At 42.7% G+C, this 26,959-nt stretch overlaps 1 protein-coding gene across 2 annotated transcripts in view; it reads left to right on the plus strand.

Annotated features, from left to right (window-relative positions):
• LOC139535761 (ephrin type-A receptor 8-like) overlaps positions 1–26,959 on the plus strand; it is a 164,798-nt gene that overhangs the window by 65,469 nt on the left and 72,370 nt on the right. For both annotated transcript variants that reach the window (XM_071335532.1, XM_071335533.1), the window contains exon 2: positions 5,719–5,783. In XM_071335532.1, coding sequence (XP_071191633.1) covers positions 5,719–5,783 — 65 coding nt within the window. The remainder of the gene's footprint in view (positions 1–5,718; positions 5,784–26,959) is intronic.

Below are 26,959 nucleotides of genomic sequence, written 5' to 3' on the forward strand. Positions count from 1 at the left end.
ATCGCTGCTAAAGATACTTCTACAAAGTTTGACTCAGGGTGTGAATACTTATGTAAATTAGATATTTCTGTATTGAATTTTCAATACATTTGCAAACAAAACAATTATGGGAAAAAAAGAAGAACAATTCAAGCATAGCCAATATGCAGTAATAATATATTTGCGCCTTTAGTCTACTGCACAAACCCTATTGCTACAAAACTGTTTTAAATAAATTAATGTTGCATAGGTTCATGTTTTTTAAAGTCATGTTTAAAAAAAGATCTGAGCAATAGATCTCAGCCTACATTTTGATTCAGAAAGGGATCTTGACGCAGAAAAGGTTGGTGTGATTAGCTAATAATTTTCTATACGACCACACCGGGTTCCACTCCTATCAGCTAAAAACAAGAAGAAACGGCTTCAGTGCGAACACGATCACCAACAGTGGACAATTGAGGAGTGGAAAAATATTGCCTGGTCCGACAAATCCCAGCTCCTGTTGCGTCATGCTGATGGCAGAGTCAGGATTTGGCATAAGCAACCTGAGTCCATGGACCCATCCTGCCTGGTGGCAACGTTTCACGCTGGTGGTGGTGATGTACCGCCGTTCAATCTGCAGAAACTGCATGATGCCAGTGCATTAGCATGGACCAATATCCCTGTGGAACGTTTCCGAGAATCCATGCCCCGAGAATCCATGCCCCGAAGAATTCAGGTTATTCTGGAGGAAAAGGGGGGTCCAACACGGTACTATATAGGTGTACCTAATAAACTGAACTGTGAGTGTATATCTTTGTAATCAGTGATTTTTAAGGCGGCAACACCAACGACATAAAACTGAGGGACACACATTATACTAGTAAAAAAAGGGATTTTAATTTCCTTCTTTCTTTTTATTGATCTATACAATATATGAAATACTTCTGCTCACTGTCTAGCATTCAAAATAATAGATAGGTATCTCAAAATCCCCAAAACATATCACTACACCTCAACACATGAACAGTGGGACATGCCAATTTACATGCATACAAATAGATGTTTTACAGTATAAAGGACTTACATATATTTTTTATTAAATAACAAATAAAACAGAACATTTACTATGGTGCCAAAGTAAAGGGAAAGCATTTATCACCACAATTCACAAATGACACTGTTTATTTGTGGTTATACAAACAATAAAATAGCACATAAGGTGATGGTTGAGAAATTGTGTATTTCCTAGAGGAAAAGTTGACTTTCAAAAGTGAAGTTCAAAAGTTTAAAAAACCCAATGATGTTCTGTTGGAAACCTGACCCTATGAGGGAAATTTGATTTTGAACACTTGCTCTCTCAGGTTATTTTTCCTTCATGTTTATTTTCCCTGTTTGATTTTAAACGTGTTGTTGTGCTGGAGACTGCATTGCAGGCATTAAACCTAACTTCCTCTCCTTCTGCCCAGTCCATAATTCACCTGTGTTTCCTGAGACACACGCCTCGGCACGGCCTGCCGTGACCAGCGCTGTTAGAGCGGGAGAGAGAGAATGACAGAGAGAGAGAGAGAGAGAGAGAGAGAGAGAGAGAGAGAGAGAGAGAGAGAGAGAGAGAGAGAGAGAGAGAGAGAGAGAGAGAGAGAGAGAGAGAGAGAGAGAGAGAGAGAGAGAGAGAGAGAGAGAGAGAGAGAGAGAGAGAGAGAGAGAGAGAGATAGAGAGATAGAGAGATGAGGGTTTCTTTTTGTGGGTTTCTGTTATGAACAGAGAGCAGTGAAAGATGAAAAAACAACATTTTAAGCTGAGAGCCCTTTAGGAGAAGCACTCTGGCCCCTCAAGCAAAATATTTAACTCTCTCATTGCTGGCACTACTGGAGTGGGTGTACTTGGAAAACAGCAATATCATAATATACTGTTATACTACTACTATCTTTCTCTGCCAGTCTGTCAGTTTCAACTATGACGACTTTGTGCAGTCATTTAGGTTTATTGTGGGTTCTTGAATGGCTCAGGAGTCAGAGTTCTGAAGCTCATACTCTGAGAAATTTTCGACACTTGCTTCTGCTGGTGTTGCTGGTCTGATTATGCGGGAATGACGCTTTGCTCTGGCTGCAGTTAGTTGTGTCTGTCCTGCTCAAAGTTGTCACTGCTGTGAGGGGTTTGGAGTGCCAGGTGGATCAGAAGGAAGTGATGTCTGTGAGTTGGCTGGGTTGTGATTATAGATTTTCAAAGAGTGATAGTTGAGTATCTTGTTCTGAGGCTGAGGCCATCCCAATGACTGGCTTGCTTTCTGGTTTCTGCTTATTATCTACTGGTCGAGTGAGCCGTCCTTGGAGATGGTGCTCCCCAGATATGTGAAGTGGTCTACATTCTGGAGCGCAGATCTACTGAGGTGGATGCTGGGGGGGTCACTGGGTTGGACATGGGTGATAGTTGACTGAGGACTATGTTCCTGTGGCCCCCTGTACTATAACCATATTGAAACTGCACCACAACTGCTACTGTCACAATTAGTGCAAGCGATAACCTATCCACTCTTATTTACTCTCTCCAGGGTAGTGATAGATAAACAGTCTGCAGACCTGGCATTGAGTTAGGCTATGCTCCGGGGCATGTCTGGGTGTCTGCACCAGTCAAGGGCTAGCTAATTCATATTACTATCTGGTCTCTATCTAATCACTCTGTGAATACCTCTCTCTTTCTCTCTGTCTCTCGTTCTCTCTCCCACATCTCTTTCTCTCATATATCAGAGAAGAAGATGTGAACAACAACTGGCTAATTACTGTCTCACTGCCCACTTCTTCCACACTATCTACAGTATGTCACAATAAAGAGACATCTACAGCGCTGATGGTTGTGTATAAGTCCTATTCCAGACAGGCAGAGCAAATTAAATAAATGACTTGTACCATCCTCAAAAACAGGGGAATTTTTTATTTGAGAGGAAATTAAATGAATACCTTTGGGACACCTCTTATGTCTCAAAGGCTTTGGCGTGATATGATGTATCAATGTCTGCCAGAGAAACTTGTCTTGTTTTTTGTCCTGTATTCACAACAGCATAGCGGTATTCCCCCAGTGCCTGGCAGAATGACTAAATCCAGTCACATTGGGCTGATATTTTCATCATGTCATTTGAGCTAACACTTAAAGGCGCGTAATAGTGACATCAATTTGTGACCTTGGATTGAGAGAGGGGCTGAACGCATCATCAGCGCAAAATGGTGGGAGAGATGCACCCTGGGGGAGGGAGAGGGGGAGAAAGATGACAGAGGGAGATGGGGGTGAGGGGTGGCAGTGCCATCTGTTTCAGTGTTCTGACCCACTGCCCTCCTCAGCACCACCACACCCAAATTAGGACCTCCACCATGCCAACGATTTACAATACGAGAGAGAGCAGGAGCGAGTGAGAGAGAGAGAGAGAAAGCAGGAGCGAGAGAGAGAGAGAGAGAGAGAGCGCGAGAGCGAGAGAGCGAGAGAGCGAGAGAGCGAGAGAGCGAGAGAGCGAGAGAGAGCGAGAGAGCGAGAGAGCGAGAGAGCGAGAGAGCAAGAGAGCGAGAGAGCGAGAGAGCGAGAGAGCGAGCGAGAGAGAGAGAGAGAGAGAGAGAGAGAGAGAGAGAGAGAGAGAGAGAGGGTGTGAATAGTCCTGTAAAGCTCATTTTAATGTGTGGAACATCAGCTGGTGTGACTGTAAACCCTGGGGCAGACATCAATTCCTCTTGATAAGTTTGTGAGAACTGAAGGAAGCTGGTAAACAAACAAACACACACACACAGAAAGAAAGAGAGAGAGAAGGAGAGAGAGAGAGAAATTGAGAAAAAGCACACGCGCAAGAGAGAGAGATGGAGAGAAAGCAAGAGACAGAGCAAGAGAGATAGAGAGAGAGATGGAGAGAGAGATGGAGAGAAAGCAAGAGAGAGAGAGAGAACGATAAAGGGAGGGAGATAGAGGGAGGTAGAGAGTGGTGTAGCTATGCAGACCTCCCTGAGTATGAGGTGGAGGTTTGGGCTCCCAGGGCTCGGAGGGTAAACTGGGTCAAGGCGACATAACTGCGGTGATGCTCTGCTCCAGGATGCTGTGACAACGACCCCGGCCTCAGGCATCCCACCTCATCTGTCACACAGGTATGTGTATCTCTGTATGGTGACAGCCTTTCCCTCAATGTCAGTAAGTCCAAGGACCTAATCGTGGACTACAGGAAACAGGGGGGAGAGCACGTTTCCATCCACATCAACGCGGCTGTAGTGGAGCGGGTCCAGAGCTTTGTTCCTTGGCGTCCACATCACTGAGAACTTAACATGGTCCACACACACCTGCACAGTCGTGAAGAGGGCACGACAGCACCTCTTCCTCTTCTGGGGCCGAGCTCCCTGCCACTTGGACCTCTATATCAGACGGTGTCAGAGGAAGGCCTGAAGAATTGCCAAATACTCCAGCCACCCTAGCCATAGACTGTTCACTCTGCGACAGTCCTGCAAACAGTACCAGAGAATCGGCAATCGGACTAACAGGCTCCGAGACAGATGCCACCCCCAAGCCATAAGACGACTAAATATTTAATAAAGTGGTTACCCTGTCTATTCTGAATTGACTCTATCTTGCACTGACTCTATGCACACTCACAAGACTATATATACACTCACTCACACACACTACACTGGCTCTCTCACACAAACACACACACATACACATACACATACACATACACATACACATGCACACAAACACTACATACTGTACACACACACACACACACAACAAACACACACATACACACACACACACACACTTTCACAGTCATCATATACTGCTACTCTGTTCTTTATTTTACTCTTATTATTATCTATCCTGATGCCTAGTCCCTTTACCCTGCCTTTACATACTGTATCTTCCTCAAACACCTTGCACCCCTGCACAGTTATACGGGACAGGTATTGGTACTCCCTGTATATAGCTTCATTCTTGTGTACTTTACTCCTCTTGTGTTAGAGCGATTAGAGCGTTGGGCCAGTAACCGAAAGGTTCTAGTTCACATTTCCATTTCACAACACAGGTGACACATTTTGTACGTGTGAAACTAAAATGCAAATGTGAAAAGGACAAATATAAACATTTGACCTTTTTGCAATTTCTATTCTTATTTTTAACTCTGAATCATTAGGAAAGACTCGTAAGTGAGCATTTCACAGTAAAGTCTACACCTGTTGTATTCTACGCATGTGACAAATAACATTTGATTTGATTTGGTGTCACATCCCAGTACAGTTTGAGCTGTGCAACATGAAGCAGTGTGACACAGAGATACATAACCTTCCCAAACAAACTCACCTACACCACTACATTTCTCAGGGTCACCTTGGAGCCTGCTTTAACAACCCTTAGCATTATGTGGCTGTCAATAAACGTGGGTAGAGCCCAGGGGATGGCTGGCTGTCTGGGCCTGCAATTTGTCTCCATGCTGGATGGAGGGCTGAGGTTGGGGTTGGAATGGAGAAGTGTGAGTTTTGGATGGGAGTGTTTGTGTGCTAATCAACTTTATTGATCACCCAGTGAGAAACTTCAGCACTAAGGTGATTAGCAAGCCTAATAGAGTCAGACCCAGCAGCCACACAAGTGCTAGCACAGACACACAGACTGTTGCCAATATTCTGGTAATATTGTGCTGCTGTCCATGCACTCTGTTCATTATAGTGTGTGTGACTGTGAGTACTACACACATTTCATTGACGTTTATCCTCACAGATGTTCTTTCTGTTTCGCAGTGAATCTACTAGACACCTCCTCGATATCAGGAGACTGGGGCTGGCTAACATACCCATCACATGGGGTAAGATATATTTTGTGTGTGTGCATGTTTGCACTTATGGTTGTGTGTGTGTAATCCATCTGAATACTGAGGCAGAGATACAGTGGAGTGGTAAAGTGCATTAACTAGAACTTGTTGTTGAAAGTGCCAGTAAAGGTCCCTTTATTCTCCTATCAGCTTCCTTTCCCACTATCCCATGTCAGTCTGACACATTGTTTGATCTAGCAAAGAGGAGAGGGAAGACGTAGAGGGAGAGAGAAGGACGAGAACAAGGGGAAAGAAGGGGAGACAAGTGTAAAGCGTTTTGAGACGCAGTGAAAAGTGGGAAGAAATGCAATCCATTTATATTGTTATTGTTAAGAGCCAGAGGGGAGAGAGAGAGGAGAGGGGAAGGTAGAGGACGAGGACGAGGGGGGATGGTGTGGAGGTCGAGGAAAGAAAAAACCAATAGAACTGGGGAGGGAGGAAAAAGAGGCGAGAAGTAGAGGGAGGAGAAGTGGAAGATGGAGGAGAGGAAAGAGAGTAAGGGGAGGACAGGGGAGGACAGAGCTACCCCCTGTTTCCTCCTCAGTAAATGTGCATATTGTAACAGCAGGGGATGATGCATGGGGTATTGAATTAGCCACTCTCAGAGTGATCAGAGCATAGAGCTGTCACTGTCCTGCCACACACACACACACACACACACACACACACACACACACACACACACACATCCATGTGTGTTAGAACTGTCACTTTATTTTCCATGCTCCTGTCAGAGATGTCATCATGGTGATTTATCCAACATGCCTCCCTCCCCTGCTGAGACACAATTACCCAATCAACCAATCAGCTCATTGTCTGGTGATGTGATTGTTAAGACACAGACATGAATGAATAGACTCCTCCGGGTGCAGAGTTTGGCAAACACTTTGAGATGTCAGTTTGAAGTTGGCATAAAAGTTTGAAGACGACTACCTGACATATAGGGAGTTCTAATCCGCATCACATATGTTAAAGAATTCTCATATGTTCTTGTAGGTAAAAATACCCTTAATCTAAAGTGTAAGCCTTTGGGGGGAGGGGGGTTCTACTAAACTAACATATGGAATTGTTTTAAGATGGTCATACCATGGATCATTTAGCTATTTGATTTTGAATTTTAGAACCCCTGGAGGTATAAAGTGCATTGGGAAAGTTTTCAGACCCCTTGACTTTTTTCACATTACAGCCTTATTTTAAAATTGATTCTTTCACCCACTCATCAATCTATACACAATACCCCATAATGACAAAGCAAAAACGGTTTTTAATTTTAATTTTGCAAAAGAAAAATGAAATGTGACATTTACATAAGTATTCAGTACTCAGAACTTTGTTGAAGCACCTTTGGCAGCGATTACAGCCTCGAGTCTTCCTGGGTATGACACTACAAGATCGGCATGCCTGTATTTGGGAAGTTTCTCCCATTCTTCTCTGCAGATCCTCTCAAACTCTGTCAGGTTGGATGGGGAGAGTCGCTGCACAGCTATTTTCAGTTCTCTCCAGAGATGTTCGATTAGGTTCAAGTCCAAGCTCTGGATGGGCAACTCAAGGACATTCAGAGACTTGTCCCAAAGCCACTCCTGCGTGTCTTGGCGGTGTGCTTAAGGTCATTGTCATGTTGGAAGGTGAAGCTTCATCCAAGTCTAAGGTCCTGAGCACTCTGGAGCAGGTTTTCATCAAGGATCCGTTTGCTATAAGACTGAAAAATTGAGCTCAGGGGCATCCTGTTTCCATTTATCAACCTTGAGATGGTTCTAAAAATGTATTGGAGTCAATTGATTCGACAAGATTTGGAAAGGCACACACCTGTCTATATAAGGTCCCACAGTTAACAGTGCATGTCAGAGCAAAACCCAAGATTTGAAGTCGAAGGAATTGTCCGTAGAGCCCCGAGACAGGATTGTGTCGAGCCGTTGAAGTTCCCGAAGAACACAGTGGCCTCCATCATGAAGTTTGGATTCACCAAGACTCTCCCTAGAGCTGGCCAAACTGAGCAATTGGGGGAGAAAGGCCTTGGTCAAGGAGGTGTCCAAAAACCTGATGGTCACTTTAACAGAGCTCCAGAGTTACTCTGTGGAGATGGGGGAACCTTACAGAAAGACAACCATCTTTACAGCACTCCATCAAGCAGAGTGGCCAGACGGAAGCCACTTCTCAGTAAAAGGCACATGACAGCCCCTTGGAGTTTGCCGAAAGGTACTTAAAGGACTCTCAGACCATGAAAACAAGATTAACGACTGGAGGAAACCTGGCACCATTCCTACGGCGGAGCATGATGGTGGCAGTATCATGCTGTGCGGATGTTTTTCAGTGGCAGGGACTGGGAGACTAGTCAGGCCGAGGGAAAGATGAACGGAGCAAAGTACAGAGAGATCCCTGATGAAAACCTGTTCCAGGGCGCTCAGGACCTCAGAAAAGGGGGCGAAGGTTCACCTTCCAACAGGACAATGACCCTGCCAAGTCAACGCAGGAGTGGCTTCGGGATTGAATGTCTTTGAGTCTCTGAATGTCCTTGAGTGGCCCAGCCAGAGCCCAGTCAAGAAACTGATCGAACACCTCTGGAAAGACGTGAAAATAGCTGTGCAGCGACAATTCCCATCAAACATGACAGAGCTTGAGAGGATCTGCAGAAAACAATGGGAGAAACTCCCCAAATACAGGTGTGCCAAGCTTGTAGCGTCATACCCAAGAAGACTCAAGGCTGTAATCGCTGCCAAAGGTGGTTCAACAAAGTACTGAGTAAAGGGTCTGAATACTTACAGTGGCAAGAAATATATGTGAACCCTTTGGAATTACCTGGATTTCTGCATAAATTGGTCATCAAATTTGATCTGATCTTCATCTAAGTCACAACAATTGACAAACATAGTGTGCTTAAATTAATAACACACAAATTGTTTTTTAATTATTTTTATTTACTATATTTAATACATCATTTAAACATTCACAGTGTAGGTTGGGAAAAGTATGTGAACCCCTAGGCTAATGACTTCTCCAAAAGCTAATTGGAGTCAGGGGTCAGCTAACCTGGAGTCCAATCAATGAGACGAGATTGGAGATGTTGGTTAGAGCTGCCTTGCCCTATAAAAAACACTCACAAAATTTGAGGTTGCTATTCACAAGAAGCATTGTCTGATGTGAGCCATGCCTCGAACAAATGGGATCTCAGAAGACCTACATTTAAGAATTGTTGACTTGCATAAAGCTGGAAAGACTTACAAAAGTATCTCTAGAAGTCTTGATGTTCAGTCCACGGTAAGACCAATTGTCTGTGAATGGAGAAAGTTCAGCACTGTTGATACTCTCCCTAGGAGTGGCCATCCTGCAAAGATGACTGGCATGAGACAACAGGATATAATGTGATGCCTAAGACAAATTTTTACTTGCAGTCATTAGTGGCCGTAGACTCTATGTTCCTTCTTCCTTTTTTGGATATAATGAGGACTACATGCAATATGTCTTGCATGTAATAGACATAAAAAAGGGACTGGTCTTGCGATATATTTAGGTTGTTTTCTTTTTTTTTTCTTTTTTTCTTTACCAACAATCGAATCCAATGGACTGAGCAGGCTGAGCTGACATGCTTATAGCCTTGCTAGGACTTTCAAATATGAGCATGCATGTATACGATTTGCTGTTATTATTTATATTAATATGATCTATTATTGTTACTATTTATATTTTTTCTGACTGTTTTCCATGATATTTGGTTAGTTTTCTTGGGAATCCTCATAGATAATTATGTTATCATGGGACTGCACATATTTCCCTCTGGCCAACGCCAATTGGCGGCTAAGTGTTTGCCTTAGGACGCAAAGGTGCGTCATGAGTCAGAGAGATGGTCTGATGGTCTTAGTGACAACAGACCTAGATATGGGGGGAGGTTTTAGTGGGTGGGATATTAGGACAATTGGAGGATTACAAAGTTGCAGCTACAGTATGCTTAACAGTGCAAATTATTTTGGTACAGCTATATGGACACTTAATCATCATGGTGCTTTTTAATGATAAGTTTACAAACATTGTTTGTGGTAAGTATAATTGAAACTTGGATATCATTATGGTAAGTGGGGAAATAAGTATAGCAAGTTATAATTGTAATGGTTTAGCAGATCATCAAAAAAGAAGATACATTTTTACATGACTAAAAGAGAAAGAATATAATATCTATTGTTTACAGGAAACTCATTCTACAAATATAGGTGAGTTTGGGTGGAAAAAGGACTGGGAGGGAGAAATATATTTTTGGCACGGTCAAAGAAACTCAAAAGGGGTGATTATACTAATTAATACAAATGTTGATCCGATTGTGCAATCTGTGCAAAACAGATCCGCAAGGAAGATGGATTATATTAAATATGCTATTGGACCAAAAACAGATCTGGCTAATTTATCTATATGGTGCAAATAATGATGACCCACACTTTTTTGAGAATATATATATATAATAATCTATTGAGCTCACAAGCAACAAAATAATCTATTATGGTGAGAGATTATAATAAGGTTTCGAGTACCTCAATGGATCGTAAAGGAAATCATTCTACAAACTATCACCCTCAAACACTTAAGGAGATTACAAAGATCATGGATACATTAGAACTAGTGGATATATGGAGGTTGAAAAACCCTGACCTAGTGAGATATACATGGAGGAGGCTTAATCAAGCTAGCCGTCTTGATTACTTCCTAGTCTCATTCTTGCTGGCATCAAAAGTTGTAAAAGTATTAATAGGAAACAGAATGCAATCGGACCACCATCTAATTGGCCTCCATATAACTCTTACAGAATGTCCATGTGGATGGGGATATTGGAAATTTAATCAAAGCCTATTGGATGACAATTTGTTATTAACTAAGACAAAATAATTCATAATTTACTTCTTTTTTTTTCAACATAGGTACAGCAGATCCCCTTATTGTATTGGACACTTTCAAATGTACTTTTAGAGTCCATTCAATACAATACTCATCATTAAAACAAAATCAGTTTAGGTCAAAAGAGATTAGACTAATAAAGGAAATTTCCTAATCATCAAAATAATAATGTAGAATTAACAAATTGACAGAAAGACCGGTGTGAAGGCCAACTTACAGAAAAGGGACATTTTGCGGCAATACCATATTTTCAGTCTGGAAAAACTCCAGGGCTTGACGGTATACCAATAGAGGTATATCAGACCTTTTTTGATGTACTCAAAGATCCATAATTCGCATGTTTTAATTACTCTTACACAAATGGTAGACTTTCAGGTACCCAACAGGAAGGTCTGATTTCATTACTACTAAAACAGGGCCCAGGTGGTAAGTATAAAGTTCCAGTCCATTTAAACAACTGGAGGCCTCTAATACTTAAATGTTGTGATGCAAAAATCCTGGCAAAATGCATAACACAGAATATAAAAGGTTACACCAGATATTGTTCATCCTGATCAGACAGGTTTCTTACATGGACGATATATTGGAGATAATATACGACAGTTACTTGAAACAATTGAACATTATGCAACATTGAAGATACCAGGTCTGGTATCGTCAATGTTTCATAATGTTCAATTGTTTCAAGTTATTGTCATATATTATCTCCAATATATTGTCCATGTAAAAAACCTTCATAACAGATTTTGAAAAGACGTTTGATAATGTACGATTAGAATTTATATTTAAATGCCTGGAATAGTTTAATTTTGGTGAATCTCAGCAACCCCAGATGTAAAATAGTAAACAATTGTTAGTTCTCAGAAAGTATTGAGCTTTTAAGAGGAGTAAAACAAGGCTGTCCATTGTACCAATATCCATTTATTATGGCCATTGAAATGCTAGCTATTAAAATTAGATCCAACAAGAACATCAAACGGTTAGAAATCCAGGGGATAAAAACAAAAGTGTCAATGTATGCTGATGCCTTTTTCTTAAGTCCGCAATCTGGATCCCTGCACAGTCTCATTGAAGATCTTGATCACTTTTCTAGCCTCTCTGGATTAAAACCTAATTATGACAAGTGTACCATATTACGAATTGGATCATTAAAAAATACAGTGTTTACACTACCTTGTAGATTACCAATAAAATGGGCGGATGTTGAAGTAGACATACTTGGTATTTACATCTTAAAAAATATAAATGAACTTACCACAATTCATTTCAATGGAAAGTTAGCAAAATAGATAAGATGTTGCAACCATGGAGAGGTAAATACCTGTCTATTTATGGACAAAATGACATTGATGAACTCTTTGGTCTGTTCACAGTTGACTTACTTACGAATGAGATTAATCTTTTCTTTTAAATCATATGAGCAAAAAATATTTCATTTTATTTGGAATGCTAAGCCAGACAAAATTAAACATGCCTATTTATATAATGAATATGAGTTTGGGGGGCTAAAATTATTAAATATTAAAGCTTTATTAAACCTCTCACTTAAAGCTTCACTCATACATAAGTTATACTTAAACCCAAAATGGTTCTCCAGTAGATTATTAAGAAAAGCCTTTGTTCAAAAATTGCTTTTTTGCCTTCATACAGATTACAACTCCTCATTTCCGACTAAATGAAAATTACATTTTGTTTAAAGTATTGCCCTTTCTTAAACAAGCCATACAAGTTGGTTAAAATTTCAGTTTTATCCTCCAGAAAAGATCGATTTTTTTTAATAGTTAAACTCAAATATATTGATTATTAAAAAAACATTCTTTGTGGAATTTAAAAAAAAGTTATATTTTTATTAATGATATTATGAATAGAAGTGGAGGAGTTATGTCACATATGCAGTTATCATTGAGCATGTTGCTCTACCAAGGGGACGAGGTAACATTGAGATCCTACTACTACAAAGAGAGGCTTACTGGATATCCTATCTAAAAACATTGACCCCTAGTGGTCTGAATATTGACTTTGATCTCAAGCCCTTCTTATGAACACATTTTCCTTTATGAACAAGTCTAATACATTTTAAAATTATTTTTACAGCTTATTAGCGTACACCTAATATGTTCCCGCTGTTGATGATGCTAATTATATATTAAGGTTGAACCAATATTACAGTTAACAAAAATGAAATACGAAATTATTATGTGAAATTGAATGAAACAATAATGTATGTTGACGCTAATATGATGTACAATATTCCATTATGTTTCTATATGATAACAATAGCTTAATATATTTAATATGCCATATACTATTTTTTAACAGTTTCACTAATTCATTTTAATTAACTGAATCATTATGACACACCCCTCACCACTGTCATTGGTTACACTAATTGCACTGTGTGTCTACATAACCTGGTTCAAGTATTCATGACATTACCCTGATGAAGGCACAGTGATGCCGAAACGTTGGTAAATACCAATTAAATTGCTGGGAGATTATAGATGGAGTCTGCACCTCCACACAAACTATTATTCTGGGTGTGCGCCAGCTCATGTTTTTTAATCTACGTATGCAGTTATCGAAAAATACATTGGAATATCTGCTCAATCAAACTTACAACCAACTGATTGCAGCACTACCACAAAAATGGAGGCAAGTGGAAAAGGGAGAAGGTAGGGAACTTGTTTGCCTGCCATATATTAAAGATACAAATTGGCTGAAAGGAACTGGCATAAATTGAAAAATATACCAGTTTCATCTGAGGACAAAAATGTCCACAGCTGCGCCATACAGGTTGCAAAGTAAATGGGAGGAGATTTTCGATGTACCAGATCCATTGCACATGGTTTATGAACTGGTACAAAAACTACACTTGACTCAACACTTAGAATTTTTCCATTTAAATTATTACGTCACATTCTTGCCACCAAGAGAATGCTATATACGGTTGAAGTCAGAAGTTTACATACACCTTAGCCAAATACATTTAATTAAACTCAGTTTTTCACAATTCCTGACATTTAAGCCTAGTAAAAATTCCCTGTCTTATGTCAGTTGGGATCACCACTTTATTTTAAGAATGTGAAATGTCAGAATAATAGTAGAGAATTATTTATTTCAGCTTCTATTTCTTTCATCACATTCCCAGTGGGTCAGAAGTTTACATGCACTCAATTAGTAGTTGGTAGCATTGCCTTTAAATTGTTTAACTTGGGTCAAACGTTTTGGGTATCCTTCCACAAGCTTCCCACAATAAGTTGGGTGAATTTTGGTCCAGGTTTGTAGGATTTGCACATTTCGCACCAAAGTACGTTCATCTCTAGGAGACAGAACGCCTCTCCTTCCTGAGCAGTATGACGGCTGCGTGGTCCCATGGTGTTTATACTTGCGTACTATTGTTTGTACAGATGAACGTGGTATCTTGTATCCGTTTGGAAATTGCTCCCAAGGATGAACCAGACTTGTGGAGGTCTACCATTTTTTTATGAGGTCTTGGCTGATTTATTTTGGTTTTCCCATGATGTCAAGCAAAGAGGCACTGAGTTTAAAGGTAGGCCTTGAAATACATCCACAGGTATCCACAGCCTATCAGAAGCTTCTAAAGCATGACTTCATTTTCTGGAATTTTCCAAGCTGTTTAAAGGCAGTCAACTTAGTGTATGTAAACCTCTGACCCACTGGAATTGTGATACAGTGAAATAATCTGTCTTTAAACAATTGCTGGAAAAATTACTTGTGTCATGCACAAAGTAGACGTCCTAACCGACTTGCCAAAACTATAGTTTGTTAACAAGAAATTTGTGGAGTGTTTGAAAAACAAGTTTTAATGACTCCAACCTAAGTGTATGTAAACTTCCGACTTCAACTGTATATGGGGCATACAACAATCTCAGCTCTGTGGATTTTGTTGTGAAGAGCCAGAATCAAAAGATCACTTATTCTGGTATTGCCCCTATGTAGCTTGTTTCTCGTCACAGGTTCAGGAATGGTTAAAAATCACAACATGCACTTAAAATTAACCTTACAAATAGCAGTGTTGGGTGATCTGGAAAGCCATAGCCAATCAATAAATAATATAATAATACTCGTAGGAAAGGTTTTCATTTTTAGCTCACAATCTGTGGATAATATATGATTAAAAAGATTAAAAACTTTGTAAAACATCACAGCACAATTGAAAAATATATGACACATGGAAACCAAACAAGGGCGGTCTATGGTGTTAGGTGGGATGGGCTGAGAGTGACTGAGTGTTGGGATTGAAGAGTTTGTTTGGTTATGTATTGTTGTTATATTTAAAAGTACCATGTATATGTAACATGTATGTCTATGTAGGAAAAAAGCTGTGAAAAAAACAAAGATATTTGTCCTCTGAAGAGTGGTTAAATTTTTTTAAATATATATTTTTAAATTATGACTGCAAGAGCACAGCGTAGAATGCTCAATGAGGTGAAGAAGAGTCCTAGAGTGTCAGCTAAAGACTTGCAGAAATCTCTGGAACATGCTAACATCACTGTTGACGAGTTTACGATACGTAAAACACTAAACTAGAATGGTGTTCATGGGAGGACACCACGGAAGAAGCCACTGCTCTCCAAAAACACATTGCTGCACGTCTGAAGTTTGCAAAAGAGCACCGGGATGTTCCACAGCGCTACTGGCAAAATATTCTGTGGACAGATGAAACTACAGTTGAGTTGTTTGGAAGGAACACACAACACTATGTGTGGAGAAAAAAAGGCACAGCACACCAACATCAAAACCTTATCCCAGCTGTAAAGTATGGTGGAGGGAGCATAATGATTTGGGGCTGCTTTGCTGCCTCAGGGCCTGGATATGGAGGGCCTATCATTGATGGAAAAATACATTTCCAGTTGATCAAGACCTTTTGCAGGAGAATGTTAGGCTATCTGTCCACCAATTGAAGCTCAACAGAAGTTGGGTGATGCAACACGACAACGACCCATAACACAGAATAAGTAAATCAACAACAGAATGGTTTCAACAGAAGAAAATACACCTTCTGGAGTGGCCCAGTCAGAGTCCTGACCTCAACCTGATTGAGCTGCTGTGGCATGACCTCAAGCAAGCGGTTCACACCAGACATCCCAAGAATATTGCTGAACTGAAATAGTTTTGTAAAGAGGAATGGTCCAAAATTCCCCTTGACCGTTGTGCAGGTCTGATTCGCAACTACAGAAAACGCTTGGTTGAGGTTATTGCTGCCAAAAGAGGGTCAACCAGTTATAAAATCCAAGGGTTCACATACTTTATCCACCCTGCACTGTGAATGTTTATGTAACGGATGTGAAATGGCTAGCTAGTTAGCGGGTACGCGCTAGTAGCGTTTCAATCAGTTACGTCACTTGCTCTGAAACCTAGAAGTAGTGTTGCACCTTGCTCTGCAAGGGCCGTGGCCCTTGGCGAGGGGACGCCGTAAAGTTATACTGTTACATTTACACGATGTGTTCAATAAAGACATGAAAACATTTCATTTTTGTGTGTTATTAGTTTAAGCAGACTGTATGACCAATTTATGCAGAACTCCAGGTATTTCCAAAGGGTTCACATACTTTTTTTTGCCACTATGTAAATGTGATATTTCAGTTTGTTTGTTTTGATCAATTCCTCCATTCTTCCATTCATTAGTTTAAACTAGTATTGGGTTACCTTCAGACAGGGCTCGTACATCAAAATGAAAGAACACCATCATATTCGTGAGATTCATCTTGTGGTCATATTAGCCAAACTGTTCTGACGTTACAGACAATTTTGTGAAAAGACAGATTTTCAGGATGTCTCATGGTCTGACAAACATCGCTGTAGCTCGACCACCTTCCACCGCAGATGCAGAAGGCCGACATAGGCAGATGTGGTGGATTCAGACGCAGCCCATGCAAACATATCTCTAGCTTAAACTGAGGGATTTTGATGGGGACTTTTTCAACTATGTTACTTAGAATCTTTTGCCCTTAAAAGCTATTCAGTTTTAGAAGGCTCTCAGTCAGGACCATAGCAATGGTTAGCAGAGGCCTCTCTACCACACTTCTCTGCACTCAAGACTTTAGAAATGTCTGGGTAATATAAAAATTGGAGGTATAATCAAAATGTACTGGATCATTTGCAGTGATAGATTTGACCGATGTGAGGATTTATGTTGGTATTCCTTAAATTTTCTGTGTATGTGTGACTGTGTGCACATCCCTGTAGTGACACGTTTTATTGTGAGGCCTCTCACAGTGCGTGTGTGTGTGGAAAAGAGTCATATAAATATTAGAGGCAAACTGCCGGGATGGAGGGACAGAAAGAGAAGACTGGGCAGAAAATGTATAGTATGGGAATGTGTGTGTGTGTGTGTGCACGTGGTGTGTGTTGGCAGTAGTGGTAAGCAGCCAGATCAGTCTAGATCCACTTCAAAATCCTGCATCTGTCCAGGTACACAGGACGTCGGGAGATGCCTTGAAAACCAGCTAGGGCATGTGGACGGGGATGGCGGATGGGCGTAAGCCGCAAGGGCCTGCTCCGAGGGTCAATTGTTCAATCCCAGTCTTATTTTTTACCGTATCCTAAACCTTAACCCTTAACCATTCTGAATTAATGGCTAAATGTCACTGTGGAGTTGTTGTTTTTAACCCTATCCCAAACCTTAAGTTAACTAATAACTAATTAAAGCCTAAATTTAACCAGCCACGAGGTGCCGGCAACAGCAGCAGAGCAACCCAGGGATGCAGCCGCAGCAGGAGGAGCAACCCAGGGTGTCCAAAACACCTAGAAATGTGATGTTTGGATGAACTTCGAAATTTGACATTTGGAGAAACATGGTCAAAAGTCATAATCTAAAGTCAAATTGGTGAAACCGTGAGATCTTGTTGCGGTGAGTGGCTGAGCTCTGGTAGCAGTGCCCTTGTGGAGGAAAGGCGCTCCCCTATGGGGTCTGTGATAAACGGGTGTCATGACAGTTTCTGTCACGAGAAGCAGACTGATAGGCCCCTACACATACACACACACACACACACACAGGCTCACATACAGACAACACTATGGTCATTTTGCCACTCTGACATTTTGCAGTGTATGAAATGTGCCACCCCAGCAACACCAGTTTTCTATAATGTATTTTCTTTTCTTCAGAAACCCTCTGATGAAGAGGGTGAAAGACATATGGACAGAGAGTGCCCAGCAAACCAAAATCTTTTCTGCGAAGGTTCTCAGAACATTTGTTAGTTCGTGGCAAATATTTGCATAAAAAAAATATTATAGAATGTTTGTATAAAATATTCATCTGATGTTACAAGAACGTTCCTAGAACACATTTCATTTGTTAATTTCTTCCTGCTGCTCATCAAGTGTGAAATTCTGGACAGGCCTAGCGAGAGAAAAATCATACCGATGTGTGTGTGAGCATCAGCTAGAGATGAAGGGAAGGAAAGGGGGAGTATAGAGAGAGGGGATGGAGAAGACGTTTAGGTTTCTTGTGAATGTTCCAAAGCTTATGGCTGACTGTGTGTCCAGGAAATAAAGCATAGAATATGTATAGAATAGGCAAAGTGTGAACACTGTCTTACACTTCTGCAGAGAGAGGAAGGGAATGGTTGATGTTCAGTATAGGCTACATACCTGTGGAAAGAGGATAGCCATAGATATTCTCAGAATGGAGATATCAAGTAAATTGCAGACTGGGCATAATATCTATTGACAAGAGAGAGGTGTTGAAATAGATTTTATCTGGACTGACCGATGAGACATATGAAATAGACTGCTAATTAGCCCTGTGTGTGTGTGTATAACAGATTAAGAGGTCTTTATTAGCACCCCTAGCTCTCCCCACTGTCTGCGGCTCGTTTATATGACATGACGGATCACGTCTCCCCATCAGGGGGCCTCCTTCCTTCCAATTTAGTCAGGCAGCACTGAGGATGCCCGTGGGCAGCTCTTGGAACCCCATAGAGCTGCAAAACTCTCTCTCTCTCTCACACACACACACACACACACACACACACACACACACACACACACACACACACACACACACACACACACACACACACACACACACACACACACAGATGTCAGGAGCCATCAGACAGAGTAGAAAGACTTCATTATCCTGCCGTTCGCCCCTTGTTGGCCATGACAGGTTCATCCACCAGTAGCCTCGAGATGTGATCGATACCGCTGACAGGACCGTGTGTGTGCGTGTATTTGTGTGTGAAGGGGGGGTGATAAACGCAGACAGTAGAAACCATGATTTGGATGAGATAATGATGAAACCAAGTGTCAAACTCACCCACACCCCCTGTCATCACACACGCTGTCAGACACACATACACATACACGAACACGCACGTATGGGCACGCATGCACACACAGAACCCCCCAAGGGTCTTAAGCAGGTGCAGTTGTCACCCATAACGTTGTGTGATTGATAGGACAGTACAGATGGATCCTGTCGGAAAAACAGCTCTGACACAGTCTCAGCACGGACTAGATTCCAGAGAGAGATAAAGATGGAGAGTAAGAGGGATAGAGACCTGAGAGAGAAAGGACATGAACAAATGAAGGGAAGACGTGAGAGAAAAGATTGTATAACTTTTATATAGCTTCCTGAATATGGTGAATACCTGTGTACTAACGTAAACTGTGTTTTTATTCAATCATCCTGTCTGTTTTATAGACTCCATAGAGCAAGATACGGGGTTGGATCATGAGAGCATCAAGGCATAGATTAGTTGATCCATATCTATAGAATACACACACACACATAGTTGAAATTGGATCTCAGAATAGACACCAATTACACCGTATAACCCATTGATACCAGACCTGTGCAATTAGCACTCATATTCCTGAAAGGTTATCGTTGTCACCACACTCACCCACATAGACACACAAACGCAGACACACTGTTGGGCATCCAGATTATTAAGAGATGCTGGGTTCATATCCTGATTGTGTGGTAGAGAGTGACTGGGTAATGGGTGATATTTTTATTTATTTTTTTAAATGGGGGGGGGGGGGGGTAGGTAGATCAACTTTAATATTGCAGATTGACTGTAGCTTCCATCAATGTAATTGTCTGCATCATTTCCATCTTTGCCTTCTCACCAAGCTGCTTGCCTATTGTCCTGTAGCCCATCCCAGCCTTGTGCAGGTCTACAATTTTACCCCTGATGTCCTTACACAGCTCTCTGGTCTTGGCCATTGTGGAGAGGTTGGAGTCTGTTTGATTGAGTGTGTGGACAGGTGTCTTTTATACAGGTAACGAGTTCAAACAGGTAATAAGTGGAGAACAGGAGGGCTTCTTAAAGAAAAACTAACAGGTGTCAGAGCTGCTAGGAGTACTGGGTGGAGGAGTCAAGCGCAGAGAGCAGGTATTCAAGAACGTGGATTTTATTTCCTGTAGACAGGGAAAACGATCATGCCCAAACACACGTGCGCATGAAAATACCAGTCCAAACACACAGGACTAAACTGTCCGGAAAATATAGAATCCACATAAAATCCAACACCAAATAACAGAGAACAAGCCCGCACAAAAGCCAGCGGGCCTACTGCCCTTAAATAGCCTACCCACAAAACTAAACTCAAAACAGGTGCACCCAATCAGCCCAAACTAACAGAAACAAAAAGAAGGGAATCGATGGCAGCTAGTAGGCCGGTGACGACGACCGCCGAGCGCCGCCCGAACAGGAAGAGGCACCATCTTCGGCGGGATTCGTGGCAACAGGTCTGTGAGAGCCGGAATTCTTACTGGTTGGTAGGTGATCAAATACTTATGTCATACAATAAAATGCAAATGAATTACTTAAAAATCATACAATGTGATTTTCTGGATTTTTGTTTTAGATTCTGTCTCTCACAGTTGAAGTGTACCTATGATAAAAATTGCAGACCTCTACATGCTTTGTAAGTAGGAAAACTGCAGAATCGACAGTGTTTCAAATACTTGTTCTCCCCACTGTATCTCTTAACACCATCCACATTGGATTTCTATTTGCCATATATTTTTCAACTGTGCTGTGGTGTTTGACAAAAGTTCTGAACCTTTCTGTTCTCATAGTTTCTACAGATTGTAATTTAAAGGTAAACATTTTTGCTTAAAGTATTATTATAATATTGATCGAATGACTATGACTTTTCAAATCACCCAGTAGTGCTATCTGCATTTAGCTCCAGGTACATGTTGCAATTCTTCAGTTATTCCTGGACCTGCGATCAAAAACAAGCTCCATACGGACAGTAACAAAACATTTCGCAATAAAATCTTTAAAATATTCCCACCAATATTAATATGCAGGACTTTAACTTCATATAGACAGCATCACCACCACTGCAAATTCCACAGCACAGCATGCCCTAGTCCCAGTCAGTTTACCACTTTCTTTCTTTCTTGCTACCTCCCTCTTCTCTCACTTTCTCTCACTTTCTCTCTCTATCAGTATTTCTGTCTCTCTGTCTATCTATCCTACTCTTTTTCTCTTTCTCTGTTCAAACTGACTCAAAGGGTTCTTCCATGCCATACACTAATCTGAAATGAAATCTCTCTAAGAGCAGAGAGTATTTTTCTCTGTGGTTTCTTTCCTCTATTATGGAATGGATGAGTTTCTGCATGCTGTGGGAGCTTTGATGGGACTGAGCAGGATCGTGTTAAGATTGGTCTTTGGGTGACATAGGTACTAAATCTGACTCTACACTGTCAACAATCTCATGTTGTTTTTATGGTAACTTACTGGCAGCCAGTTACCTGCAAGTTACTATAAATAAAGGTACAGTATGTTATCGTAAATTCCAAATAAACTTTATTTTAACAGTACATTACTGTAAACTTGCATTGGAATTTGTTTATATGGAATTCATGGTACCATACTATATATACCATTTTTACAGTAGCTTACAGGTAACTAACTGGCTGCCAATAAATTACGTTAAAAACAACAGGATTCTTTTGCAGTGTACTCCTGCCTCATCCAGTATGAGGGGAGAGGGGTGTTATAGACAGCCGGAAATTGTTGTGTGAAACTTATGCACCATATTCACTCTCTTTCTGACAGTGTATGTAGGTGCTCATTGTCCTTCTGACAATCTGTTATGCTCTCTGTCGCTCTCTGTTGCTCTCTGTCGCTCTGTCTCTCTGTCTCCCATTCTTCTTGGTGCATACTATGTATCTCTACCAGTACTGGTGGTCTGTTAGGCAGAGGATGTATTAGATCTCATCAGGGCTTTGTATGCGTTGGTTACCGCTCATTTCTTTTTCTCAGCCACTTAGACAACACAAGCCCAGCTCTTTGTACTTAAAGGGATTCTTTCACTTCAATGGACATGTTAAATGACTTGGAAATTGAATAAAACGGTAACACTTTAGTTGACACCCAGTGTCAAAACACGTTGTGACAGGGTCATAAACATGTCATAATGTCATAACAGCTGACATAACTTGTCATAACCCATGCCTTAAACAGCTTGGAAAATTCCAGAAAATTATGTCATGGCTTTAGAAGCTTCTGATAGCCTAATTGACATCATTAGAGTCAATTGGAGGTGTACCTGTGGATGTATTTCAAGGCCTACCTTCAAACTCAGTGCCTCTTTGTTTTTAGATTTTCCCACGATGTCAAGCAATGTTGACCTTCACAAGTCTGGTTCATCCTTGGGAGCAATTTCCAAACGCATGAAGGTACCACGTTCATCTGTACAAACAACAGTACACAAGTAAAAACACCATGGGACCACGCAGCCGTCATACCGCTCAGGAAGGAGACGCGTTCTGTCTCCTAGAGATGAACGTACTTTGGTGCGAAAAGTGCAAATCAATCCCAGAACAACAGCAAAGGACCTTGTGAAGATGCTGGAGGAAACAGGTACAAAAGTATCTATATCCACATTAAAACGAGTCCTATATCGACATAACCTGAAAGGCCGCTCAGCAAGGAAGAAGCCACTGCTCCAAAACCGCCATTAAAAAATCCAGACTACGGTTTGCAACTGCAAATGGGGACAGAGATTGTAATTTTTTGAGAAATGTCCTCTGGTCTGATGAAACAAAAATAGAACTGTTTGGTCATAATGACCATTGTTATGTTTGGAGGAAAAAGGTGGAGGCTTGCAAGCCAAAGAACACCATCCCAACCGCAAAGCACGGGGGTGGCAGCAACATGTTGTGAGGGTGCTTTGCTGCAGGAGGGACTGGTACACTTCACAAAATAGATGGCATCATGAGGCAGGAAAATTATGTGGATATATTGAAGCAACATCCCAAGACATCAGTCAGGAGTTTAAAGCTTGGTCGCAAATGGGTCTTCCAAATGGACAATGACCCCAAGCATACTTCCAAAGTTGTGGCAAAATGGCTTAAGGACAACAAGTCAAGGTATTGGAGTGGCCATCACAAAGCCCTGATCTCAGTCCTATAGAACATTTGTTGGCAAAACTGAAAAAATGTGTGCGAGCAAGGAGGCCTACAAACCTGACTCAGTTACACCAGCTCTGTCAGGAGGAATGGGTCAAAATTTACCCAACTTATTGTGGGAAGCTTGTGGAAGGCTACCCGACACGTTTGACCCAAGTTGAACAATTTAAAGGCAATTCTACCGAATACTAATTGAGTGTATGTAAACTTCTGACCCACTGGGTGTCAGGACCCGGTGCGAGAAACAGTCACTAAATCGGCAGAACCCAGAAGATGAGGCAGACACAGCAGTACTAGAGATGGTGGTTTAATAAAAAATAGATATCTTCCAAAATACAAAGAAAATCCACAAAGTGGTAAAAACAGCAAGGGAAAAACAAACCTCAAAAGACTAATACAAAATACAAAAGAACAAAACCAGAGAACCTCTGGAAAATCCAACAAGAGAAAAATATATGTTCACAACAAGGCTTGGGCTGGGGCTGGGTGCTAACATACAAACACTGAGCAAGGAACTGAGGAACACACAGGGATTAAATACTAACAAGGGAACGACATACAGGTGCAAACAATAACTAGAGCAAGGGAAAAACAAAAGGTACAAAAAAGGTGCAATGGGGACATCTAGTGACAAAAAACCAGAACAGTCCTGGCCAAAACCTGACAGAATCCCCCTCCTAGGAACGGCTCCTGACGTTCCTACCAGCCTTCTCAGGGTGGAGGGCCCTGAACTGACGAATGAGGTCAGGGTCCAGTATGTCCTTGGCAGGAACCCAGGAGCGCTCCTCGGGACCGTAGCCTTCCCAGTCCACCAGATACTGCCAGGACCGCTGCACCCGGCGGGAGTCCAGTATCCGGTGGACGGTATAAGCCGACTGGCCTCCGATGACACGGGGCGGAGGGGGAGGTCTGCCTGCCGGAATAAGGGGAGAAAAAACAACAGGTTTTAATAAAGAAATGTGAAATGTGGGATTGATTTTAAGGGATCTGGGTAAGTGCAGGCGAAAAGTAACGGGATTGACTCTCCTGGCAATCTTAAAGGGTCCGATGAATCTCTGGGACAGCTTGCGAGACTCCACCCGTAGCGGTAAGTTTTTTGTTGAGAGCCATACTCTCTGGCCGGGGTACAGGGTAGGACCGGGACGGCGACGTCTGTTGGCTTGTCGTTGGTACTGCTGTGAGGAACGCAGAAGATTAAGACGGGCCTTCTTCCACGTAAGCCGACAGCGTCTGATGAACCTCGAGGCTGAAGGCACTCTGACTTCTGCCTCCTGGTCCGGGAACAATAGAGGAGCATAGCCAAACTGACACTCGTGCGGGGATATACCAGTGGAGGAGGAGCACAAGGTGTTGTGCGCGTACTCAGCCCAAACAATGAAGGATGACCATGTGGATGGGTTGTTGGAAACCATACATCTGAGGGTGGTTTCCAGCTCCTGATTCATCCTCTCAGTTTGGCCGTTGGACTCCGGATGGTACCCTGAAGATAAACTGGCCGTGGCCCCTATGAGTTGGCAGAAGGCCTTCCAAAACCTTGAGGCGAACTGGGGACCTCTGTCGGAAACCATATCTTGCGGGATGCCAAAGACTCGGAACACATGGTTAATCACCAACTCAGCTGTTTCCTTGGCAGAAGGTAATTTGGTCAAGGGAACAAACCTGGCCGCCTTAGAAAACCTGTCGATGATGACTAGGATCGTAGTATTACCATGGGACGGAGGAAGGCCAGTAATAAAGTCCAGCGAGATATGGGACCAGGGTCGGTGGGGAATAGATAAAGGGTGAAGGAGTCCTTGAGGGCGGAGGTGAGAAGATTTGCCCTGGCAGCACACGGAACAGGCCTTGACGAAAGTGGCAACGTCTTCTTTTATGGTGGGCCACCAGAACTTACGCTGGATGAACTCCAAGGTGCGACCTACGCCCGGGTGACAGGTGAGGCGAGAGGAGTGCCCCCACAGAAGGACTTGGGACCTTGCTGCCTTGGGAACAAACAACCGATTAGCAGGACCTCCTCCAGGGCCCGGTTCGATGGCTTGAGCTTGTTTCACGGTATCCTCCACTTGCCACGAGATCGGAGCCACGATCTTAGCGGCAGGAAGAACAGTCATGTCAGTATCTTCTCGAATGGCAGGAGAGTAGACTCGTGACAAGGCATCCGGTTTGAGATTCTTCGACCCGGGTCTATAGGTGAGAATAAACTGGAATCGGCTGAAGAAAAGAGACCATCGAGCTTGTCTGGAGTTCAACCGCTTCGCCTGCTGGATATACTCCAGATTTGTGGTCCGTAAGCACTTGAAACGGTTGAGAAGCCCCCTCGAGCCAGTGTCTCCATTCCTTCAATGCCATCTTAACCGCTAGGAGTTCACGATCCCCCACATCGTAATTCCTCTCGGCCGGGGTAAGCCGGTGAGAGAAGGCGCAAGGATGAAGCCTCTTGTCTTCCCCCCTCTGAGACAGGACAGCTCCAACACCAACCTCTGATGCGTCTACCTCCACCACAAAAGGTTCATCCGCCGTCGGTAGTGTCAGGATGGGAGCAGAGAGGATGCGCTGCTTGAGTCCTTGGAAGGCCGTCTCAGCTTCTCTTCCCCACAGAAACCTTGTGTTGCCACCCTTGGTTAAAGCTGAGAGAGGGGCTGCCACCGAGCTGAAGTTCTTGATGAACTTGCGGTAGAAGTTAGTGAAGCCCAGGAAACGCTGAACTTCCTTAACGGACTTGGGGGTGGGCCAATCTGCTACCGCCCCTACCTTCTTGGGGTCCATCTGGACTCGACCGGGTTCCACTACAAATCCCAGGAACTGTACTCGAGAGGAATGGAATTCACACTTTTCCGGCTTAACGTACAAATGGCTGTCTAGGAGGCGTTTGAGCACTTGTCTGACATGCTTAGTGTGTTCTTGAAGGGAGCTCGAAAAGATGAGGATGTCATCCAAGTAAACAAACACGAAAATGTTAAGCATATCCCTAAGCACATCGTTTATGAGCGCTTGGAACACAGCCGGGGCGTTGGTCAGGCCGAAGGGCATCACCAAGTATTCGTAGTGACCAGTAGGCGTGTTGAAAGCGGTCTTCCACTCGTCACCGGGTTTGATCCGCACAAGATGGTATGCGTTCCGCAGGTCAAGCTTAGTGAAGACCACTGCTTCCTGGAGCAGCTCAAAGGCTGTGGCCATAAGGGGTAGCGGGTAGCGGTTACGGACGGTTATGGCATTAAGTCCCCGGTAGTCGATGCAAGGACGTAATCCCCCGTCTTTTTTGGCCACAAAGAAAAACCCTGCTCCCGCCGGCGAGGTGGATGGACGCATGAGGCCTGCTGCCAGAGCGTCCTTGATGTAGGTATCCATAGCAGCTCGTTCGGGAGGAGATAAGGAAAAGATCCGACCCCTGGGGGGGCAGGTGCCCGGAAACAGGTCGATGGGGCAATCGTAAGGTCTATGAGGTGGTAGTTTGGTGGCCCTCTGTTTGCTAAATACCGGTTTGAGGTCATGGTAACACTCGGGAACTCGGGACAGGTCGATGGATTCTAGAGACTCGGGAGGGGAACTCGGGGAACTTGGGAAGATACAAGTGGCTTGGCACGTAGGACCCCACTGCTTGATAGTGCCCACAGACCAGTCGATGTGAGGGTTATGGCTGTGAAGCCAGGGGTATCCAAGGACGAGAGGGAACTCGGAACACGAGGTCAGATGAAAGTTCATCACTTCCTGGTGTTGGGAAACTGAAAGACGCAAGGGGGTAGTGACACGAGTGACAAGTCCAGATCCCAAAGGGCTTCCATCCAACGTAGTAACCCTTATGGGGTCACTTAGAGGTTCAGAGGGAACGCCATTCTCCTTCGCCCAGACACCATCCATGAAGTTACCTGCGGCTCCAGAGTCTACCAAG

This window comes from Salvelinus alpinus, chromosome 12 (assembly GCF_045679555.1).
Source record: "Salvelinus alpinus chromosome 12, SLU_Salpinus.1, whole genome shotgun sequence".
Lineage (NCBI taxonomy): Eukaryota > Metazoa > Chordata > Actinopteri > Salmoniformes > Salmonidae > Salvelinus > Salvelinus alpinus.